Source organism: Heterodontus francisci, chromosome 28, assembly GCF_036365525.1.
Source record: "Heterodontus francisci isolate sHetFra1 chromosome 28, sHetFra1.hap1, whole genome shotgun sequence".
Lineage (NCBI taxonomy): Eukaryota > Metazoa > Chordata > Chondrichthyes > Heterodontiformes > Heterodontidae > Heterodontus > Heterodontus francisci.
The window spans coordinates 23364702-23373999 of NC_090398.1; the positions used below are offsets into that span (position 1 = coordinate 23364702).

The following is a 9298-nucleotide window of genomic DNA, read 5'->3' on the forward strand; positions in this document are numbered from 1 at the left end:
TACTCAAGTGGGAAATTTGTTTCAAACTAATGCACCACTGCATATTAGCATAGGCCTTCAAATTAGATGATTGGCTTAAGCTAATGAAAAATTATCATCTTATGGTCGCTCCTCCCCAAGGTACCCAGCGCAACAGGATTATTGATTAATCAAGCAGTTCGTGTAGAAATGCAGAGGACCTTGACAATGTCAGGCTGGCACTGATAAGTGGCAAGTAACATTCGCACTGCACAAGTGTAAGGCAATGACCATCGCCAACAAGTGAGAATCTAACCAACCCCTCTTGACATTCAATGGTATTACGACTGCTGAATCCCCCACTATCAACATCCTAAGGGTTACCATTGACTAGAAACTGAACTGGACCAGCCACATAAATACCATGGCTACAGGCGCAGGTCAGAGGCTAGGAATCCTGTGGCGAGTAACTCACCAGCCTCCTTTCCAAAGTCTGTCCACCATCTACAAGGCACAATTTAGGAATGTGATAGTATGCCCTCCACTTGCCTGGATGGGTGCCGCTCCAACAACACTCAAAATGCTCGACACCATGCAGGGCAAAGCTTGATGCATGATTTGCACCACACCACAAACATTCATTTCCTTTACCACCGACATATAGTGGCAGCAGTGTGCGCCACCTACAAGATGCACTGTAGCAAAGCACCAAAGCTCCTTAGACAGCATCTTCCAAACCCGTGACCTCTACCACCTGGAAGGACAAGGGCAGAAAACTCATGGGAACACCAGCACCGAAAAGCTTCCCTCCAAGCCACACAACCTCCTGACTTGGAACTATATTACCGTTCCTTCACTTTCACTGGGTCATAATCCTGGAACTCTGTTTCTCAAAGCAGCTCACCACCACTTTCTCATGGGAAATTCGAGATGGGCAACAAATGCCATCGTGGTGAGCAGCGGCCACATTCCATGAATGAATAAAAATAGCAGTTACGCTAAGGAACGGCACATTTTATTCTATTGCAATGGGATTGGTGTATAAGAGTAAGGAAGACTTGATAAACCTATTTAGGGCTTGGGGAGATAACACCTGGACGACTGTGTACGGTGTTGGTCTTAACTAAGGAAGGATAACTATCCTTGCCTTGGAGAGGGAGCAATGAACGCTCAAGGCAAGGATTGATTCCTGGGTGGGAGGAGTGTGCATGAGGAAAGATTGTTTAGAATGAGTCTATATTTTCTGGAGTGTAGAAGAGTAAAGTTGTTGTTGCTGAAACGCATAGAATTGTCAGTAAACTTGTCAGTGTAAATGCTGAGAGGATTTTTGCCTTGACTGGAGATTCTAGATCTTAGTTTCATGGCCTCAAATAAGGGGCCAGTCATTTAGGACTGAGATAAGGCGACTTTTCCTCAATCAGAGGGTTGTGATTCTTTACAGTTCTTTACCCCAGAGGGCTGTGGATTTTCCAGCCCCTTAAACATCCAATATACCTGAACTCCTCTAATTTTGGTTTCTTGAGCATCCACGATTTGAATTGCTCCACAATTGGTGGCCGTGCCTTCAATTGCCTAGGCGCCAAACTCCAGAATACCCTCCATAAACCTATCAGCCTCTCCACCTCGCTTTCCCCCTTTAAGATGCTCCTTAAAAGATATTCCTTTGAAAAAGGTTGCGGTCATCTGCCCCAATATATCATTTTGCGGTTCAGTGTTGCATTTTGTTGGATAATGCTCCTGTGAAGCGCTATGTATAAGTTGTTCTTGTTGTTGCTGTGAATGAATCTATATTGTACACTTTCTATTACCTCAAGAGTTACATAAGGTGTTGAGCTCACACTTCGCACTGCTCTCCACTTGTGGTCTCACGAATGTTATACACATATTTAGTTTTATATTGTACATTGTGTGTGCATCTGCACTTTAAAAGTCTATACCTCTTCCTATAAGTCGAAGTAATTCATTACTTGGTGTGAGTTAAGACATTGAAGCAGAGTTTTGGATGACCTCAAGTTCCAGATAGTAGAATGTGGGAGACCAGCCAGGAGTGCATTGGAACAGTAAAGTCTAGAGGTAAAGAAGGCATGAATGAGGGTTTCAGCAGCAGATGATCTGAGGCAGGGGTAAAGTCAGGCGATGTTAGAAAAGTGAAGATAGGCAGCCATAGCAATGCGACAAATATGAGGCATGGTCACTGACATGGGGAAATACAGTTACGAAGGACCACGTGAAAAAAACTGGGCCTCTTTCCCTTAGAGCGGAGCAGATTTTGGAGTAATTTGAAAGAGATATTAAAAGTGTTTTCGTGTAATAAAGATTGCATAAAGCAAACACCACATTTCGTTCTGGAGTCGGGAATGGGAGGATGTAGATTTCAGATTAAATGCTCGGAAAATAAGACGGAGAGGGTTAATGGTGGTCGTCCTGTTGATGCTGTGTTAATATATATTTTTAAACTGTTTTTGATAAAATATCACATATTAGCATTGTTCGCAATATTGAAACCGGGGGAACCAAAGGATCTGTGGCAAAAGCGGCATGGTTGAGAAATTGACCTTCAGACGGGAGCGAAGTATGCATTGGTGTCACCCATGGTTCGGAATTGGGACCACTGTTACTGTTAATATATGATCCTGACATGGTATATAGGGAATAATATCAATGTTTGCAGATGACACACGATCTGAAATGTCATAAACAGAGGGTGGATTTGACAGATCGTCGACAAATGAGTTGTTTTGTTATTCTTTCATGGGATCTGGGTGTCATGGCAAGGCCAGCATTTGTTGCCATCCTTAAGTGAATTTGAAAACTGAGTGGCTTACTAGTACATTTCAGAGGGCAGTTAAGTGTCCAGCACATTGGTGTGGCTCTGGAGTCACATGTAGACATGCCGGGTAAGGAAGGCCGATTTCCTTCACTAAAGGTCATCAGTGAACCAGATGTGTAGTAATTTGACTAGTGTCTGTCCCGTTACAACGTTACTGTTGGTTACTCTACTGTAACGTTACAGTTAGTGAGCCTACTGGTGGTGACCTTCCTCTAACAATATTGGTGATAATCAATCTGGAAACATCACTGCTGGTAAACCTACTCTAACATTATTTTAGCAACCTGACTCTAGCATTACTGCTGGTGATCCCACTCTCACATTCTGGGTATTTACGTTTTTCTAACATTACTAGTGATGCCACAATGCTGTATTTAAGGGTGATGAGTAATAAGCATCATTATTGGGTGATAATATGGATGCAGTGCTCGGCTGTCCCTTCAAAGGAGAAGACGTGGGTCATAAACTAAACACGGAAATGAACACAATAGCAACTTGGAAACAATATTACTCAGCCGGAAACATAAATTGTAAAGGGGGAGGAAGTGAGTGACGAAGGAGTAGAGTGTAGGGAGTGGTCAGTGCAGCTTACACTTTAGCAGGTCTGAAGAATAACCAGCAGCAGTAGTGTCACCATGCATATGGCGGAAAAACCGAATAAACAGTAATAATGTTACAGTGAAACTACAAGCAGTAATGTTAGAGACAGGTCACCATTGACAATTCAGTGTAAGTTCACCACCAGTATTGTTACAATAACGGCAACATCAGTCTTGCTAGATTAGGATTACTATCATTAGCATTATTATAGGGATCACAACCAGTACCGTTAGAGTAAGATCATCTCCAGTTCTTGTGAAAGGTCACACAGGCCTGAAACGTTAACTCTGTTTTTATCGCTACACAGATGATGACTGATCTGCTGAGAATTTCCAGAATTTTCTCTTTTCGTTTCACCATCAGTAATGTTAAAGTGCAGTTACATACAATAACGTTACAGTAGGGTCACCAACAGTAATGTCCGTGCAAAGTGAGAAACAGAAACGTTATAGTCGGGCCAAAGCCAGTAGATTAGGCCAGAATAACCATCATTGATGTTACAGTTGCGTTGCATTCAGTAATGTTACAATAAGGTCAATACCAGGTATGTTAGATTATTACTACGACCAGCATTGCGAGAATAAAGTCAATACTAGTAATGTTGGATTAGAATTACTACCAGCATTGTTAGAGTGAGGTCAATAGCAGTCATGTTAGAGTAGAATCACCACCGGCAATGTTAGAGTGAGGTCAATACCGGGAATGCTAAATGAGAGTCGCTACAAGTATTGCTCAGAGTTGAATCAGTACCAGGGATATTAGAGTAAGGTGAATACCAGAAATACTAGATTAAAGTCACCACCACTAACGTTATAATAGGGTCAATACCAGTGATGTTAAATTAGGAACGCCATTAGTAATGTTGGAGAGAGTCGTTACCACAGAACAGGGACATTATAATTATGTAAAGATTTCAACAAATGAATGTGAAGCTCCAAGAACATCAGATAGAGTCCGGGAGGGATGTTCCCATCGATGCGAACTGCCTCTGAGATTACTTTCCGTTTATTGAATTTAATAGGCGGAGTTTCAAGGACAGACTCTTCCAATTTTCCATTGGTGTCACGGGTGTATTGAAGAGTAAAATATCGCCTTGTTTGTTAAGTGAGTGTAACTAGCGCTCATTATGGTAGGACTTGATTTTCTCACGGGGCACAGATTATTCTTTAAAGGGGAAGCGTTAGCGGACCAGAAACAAACTAGAATCGGAATTCTAAAGTCGGACAGGATTCAAATATTGTTCCAAAAATGGTACTGCCAACAATTCTGCAGATTAAGTACATTTACTATCCTATTCTGGCAGCTTTTGGTGTTCCTGGTAAGTCAATGTATTCTGTTATCTAATAGCTGTTGACTATCCCATTGGGAATGATTATGTAGCAGATTCTGATAATGTCCTCATTGCAGAATCATTTTTCCACCGTGATAGGGTGCTGAATATCAGCAGGAGTCCGATCTGTCTGCACTGCCGCTGAGGTGCTGTTTTGGTCGATAGATTGTGGGCACCAGGAGCTTAACTTTCATGCCGATACTGAGGGCGGGTGAGAATGATTTCCCTCCACTCCAACAGTTCGTAGATCGGTAAACGACCTGTTGTTTAGTAAACTTAGTAATAATCTCATTTGGTAGCGTTGTTCCCAGTATACCAAAAGTTGTAAATTGCACCGACTGCAGCCACCTCCACACAACAGGGGACGTTGAAAGATATTTTGAGAAATAATTACCATTTAGGGATCGCTTCCATCTCCTCCGCTGCAAAGAATCTTGTCGGATCCACCCGCTCCCATTCTGTTACCAGCAGCTCCATCAGGAAGATTCTAAGTGAAAAAAAACGCAACGTTTCAGACCTGTGTGTTTGATTTTGGATCAGCTGAATGTTTTGTTTAAACCTATATCATACCACTATTTATTTTGAAATTATATTGACTGCGACTGGCATCCTCTGCTGTTCCCGAGATTGGGTTGGCGCATCACGTGGTACAAGTCTCGTGGCGGGATGGTTTTAGCGCGGAACACTGCAATGAAATATGTATTTGGATGTGTCCATTTATGTACTGACTGCGAATGTGAATAAGCTATTGAACCATCCAAAGTTCCTCTTTAAAGTGATTTTTCCTCCAACTATACCGTCCGTGCGTGATACCCCGACCTGGACTGATTCACAGAGAGTGAACAGAGTCTCAATCCCGTGTCAGGGGCGATAGTCATGGAAATTAAATCGGGAGAGATGTATGACGGATGAATGATTTCATAATTTCGGTTTTACATTATTGACTGCTGTGGGACGACCTGTAGAGCTGACTACCTTAAGGAGACGGTAGTAACTCTCGGTGAAGGTCACCAGAGGAAGGGATGTCGTGTCACACATGAACCAATCAGTTGTGGGTGGAGCCTGATATAGTAAGACCTGTTGAGATGTGCTCGTGCAGTAACTCATTGTGTGTGTTTGTGTACATATGTTCCATTTCAGATATTAAAAACAAGCCCCAAGTTTATTTAGAATATTACTTGCAGCCCTTTAACTCTTAACAAGTAATATTACATCGGCCAGATGCAATCCTCACCCCGCTGAGAAATCACTGCCTGGCTGTCGGTGGTGAGGGTCTCTCTCCACTCATTATATATAAAAATAATTGGAACACATCTCAACAACATCCACAGTATGCTGTGAGATTTATCTGAGTGTGCCTCTTACTTGTCTCTTCCTTTTTTTTCACAGCGAACCTACTGACAATCCTGATTCTCGCCAGGGAAAATTGCGGTCTTTCCAAATGTATCTCTGCCTACATGGTGGCGATGGCAGCAGCAGATCTAATGGTCATGATTTTCAATATAATCCTGTATCACATTTGTACATATCATTTCCCACATTCCTTCCTGTCCTATACTGCCGTTTGTAAGTTCATGATTTACATCAATTCTACCAGCCTGCATATGTCTGTGTGGTTTACAACCTTGTTCACATTTGATAGATTTGTAGCTATATGTTGTCAAAGGTTTAAAACAAAGTATTGCACAGTAAGAAATGCGGCTGCTGTTATAACAACAGTCTCTGTCCTACTCTATTTACAGAGCATCCCATATTTCTTTGCATATCAATCTGCACAAATAATTAACAATATCGGTTCGGGTTGTCAACCCAGTCAGGACTTTTTTTCATCGCCTGCAGGAGTCGGTTTCTCCTGGTTACAAAGTATTTTAGCAACTTGGATTCCTTTTTCTTTGATATTATTGTTTAATTGTTTGACAGCCAGACAGATAGTTGTTGCAAGTAGAGCGCGCAGGGCATTGCGGGGTCACAGCAGCGAGAACCAGAGTGATCCAGAGATGGAAAGCCGAAGGAAATCCATCATTTTACTGTTCAGTGTATCGGGCAGTTATATAGTGCTGTGGATGACACCTACCGTTACTTACTTAACTACCGGACTAGCAGATACAGCACATTACCGGGGCGATTATGCAGCCCCGAGGTACATAGCCGCTGAAACCGGATACATGCTCTTGTATTTGAGTTCCTTTGCAAACACGTGTATTTATGCAGCGACACAAACTAAATTCAGGGAAGAGCTAAAGATGATGGTGAAATATCTTTGGATATTTAGGGTATTGGGTCAAACAAAGAACAAATAAAAGCAAAACTTCCGATCCTAAAATGAGTTAAATAACAGGCGGTGTTTCATTTTAGAATGGCCGTTTTTCTGCTCGGACAAAAGCGGATTGTTGTTGTGAAACTGTACAGGTATCAGAACATATTTCTTTCAATTCAAGCTGTCTGTATGATGTCAATTTCTTTATCTGAAGGAACGTAATCATTTCCTGGTGCCGAGTCAGAGCAGACAGTAATGATTGAGCTTTAGCGTTGAAGTAGAGTATATGGGTGTCAGCGGTAACTGTCTTCGACCTCAGCTGCTGGATTGAGAGTCTCAGTTTAATTAACTGATAGCCTTTTCTTTATTGAAGAAGCAAAGTCTTACAATCATAGTCATTTAGTAATTCTGATGTAATTTTGGTTTGAATGGTGCAGGCTCTGGTCTTCTCATCAGACTCTGAACACCCCCAAACGGGACCTCCCCCCCACCACGGCCCCCCTCCCCCTCCAGGCCCACCACATTGTCTCGCCTTGCAATAGAACGGGCTCCTGTCTCCTAATAAATATCTAATGCTGGAAACAGTAGGAACCTAACTTGTTAATGTGACGTTAGATAGCTATGTTCATATATATTTATTTAAACTCTCAACTGGTCATCAAAATGTTGGAATGTTACCACAGGAAAAAAATCTGTGCGACCCAATCATTCCTAGTCGACGTTTACCCTGACAAATAGTTCCAATCACTTTACCATCTCTGTCTCAACGTATCTTTTGCCTATTTTTATTTGACCATCTGTTCAATATAATCTTGAATATTAATATAATTTCTGCCTCTGTTCATTCTACTGACTCACAGATCTCCATATAAGAAAGTCTCTCCTACCCTTATTTCTAAACCTCTGACATCAAATCTTCAATCGACAGCCGTGCTTTACAAATACCTCAATAGAAACACTCTGATTCCATCTCTCCTTTCCTATTCCTGCATAACTTAAATCAGCTGGGCAAGCCTCACCTGGAGAATGAGAGGAATGTATTTGATAGCTTGGTCACTATCGGAATCATCAGGACATGTGGGAAGAGATTCAAACAACATACTTCCACAGCCTTCATTAATAGATAGCCAGAAAGGGCAGGGATAACTTGAATAGAAACATAGAAACATAGAAAATAGGAGCAGGAGTAGGCCATTCGGCCCTTCGAGCCTGCTCCGCCTTTCATTATGATCATGGCTTATCATCCAATTCAGTAACCTGTTTGCACTTTCTCCCCATATCCTTTGATCCCTTTCGCCCCAAGAGCTATATCTAACTCCTTCTTGAAAACATACAATGTTTTGGCCTCAACTCCTTTCTATGGCAGTGAATTCCACAGGCTCGCCACTCCCTGGGTGAAGAAATTTCTCCTCATCTCTATCCTGAAAGGTTTACCCCATATCATTAGACTATGACCCCTGGTTCTGGACTCACCCACGGTCCGGACAATCTTTCCTGCATCAACCTTGTCAGGTTCTGTTAGAATTTTATAGGTTTCTATGAGATACCCCCTCACTCTTCTGAACTCCAGTGAATATAATCCTAACCAACTCACTCTCTCCTCATACGTCAGTCCCGTGATCCCAGGAATCATTCTGCTAAATCTTTGCTGCACTCCCTCCATAGCAAGAACATTCTTCCTCAGATAAGGAGACCAAAAACTGTACACAATGTTCCAGGTGTGACCTCACCAAGGCCGTGTATGATTGCAGCAAGACATCCCTGCTCCTGTACTCGAATCCTCTCGCTATGAAGGCCAACTTACCATTTGCCTTCTGTATGGCCTGTTGCACCTGCACGCCTATCTTTAGCGACTGGTGTACGAGAACAGCCAGGTCTCGTTGCATATTCACCTCTCTCAGTTTATAGCCGCTCAGATAATAATCTGCCTTCTTGCTTTTGCTACGAAAGTGGATAACCTCACATCTGCCATGCATTTGCCCAATCACTTAACTTGTTCAAATCACCTTGAAGCCTTTCTGTATCTTCCTCACAAGTCACCCTGCCACCCAGCTTTGTCTCATCTGTAAATTTTGAGATATTGCATTTAGTTCCCTCATCTAAATCATTAATAGATATTATGAGTAGCTGAGATCCTCCCACCGATCCCTGTGGTACCCCACAATCACTGCCTGCCATTTGGAAAAAGACCCGTTTATTCCTACTCTTTGTTTCCTGTCTGCCAACACATTTTCTATCCATCTCATTACACTACCCCCAATCACATATGCTTTAATTTTACACGCTAATCTATTATGTGGGACTTCGTCGAAAGCCTTCTGAA

The 9298-nt window shown here is 42.2% G+C and overlaps 1 protein-coding gene across 1 annotated transcript; it reads left to right on the forward strand.

The window, feature by feature from the left end:
• Positions 1-4636: 4636 nt before the first annotated feature.
• Positions 4637-7018, forward strand: LOC137345144 (probable G-protein coupled receptor 139). Its single transcript, XM_068008614.1, has 2 exons — positions 4637-4706; positions 6108-7018. The coding sequence occupies exons 1-2, from the start codon at positions 4637-4639 to the stop codon at positions 7016-7018; spliced, it is 981 nt and encodes a 326-aa protein (XP_067864715.1).
• The last annotated feature ends 2280 nt before the right edge of the window (positions 7019-9298 follow it).

Bases quoted from the DNA above. Each gene is read 5' to 3' on its own strand.
- LOC137345144 (XM_068008614.1), top strand. From the start codon at position 4,637: ATGGTACTGCCAACAATTCTGCAGATTAAGTACATTTACTATCCTATT. The intron at 4,707-6,107 runs GTAAGTCAATGT...TTTTTTTCACAG, and splicing joins GGCAGCTTTTGGTGTTCCTG to CGAACCTACTGACAATCCTG.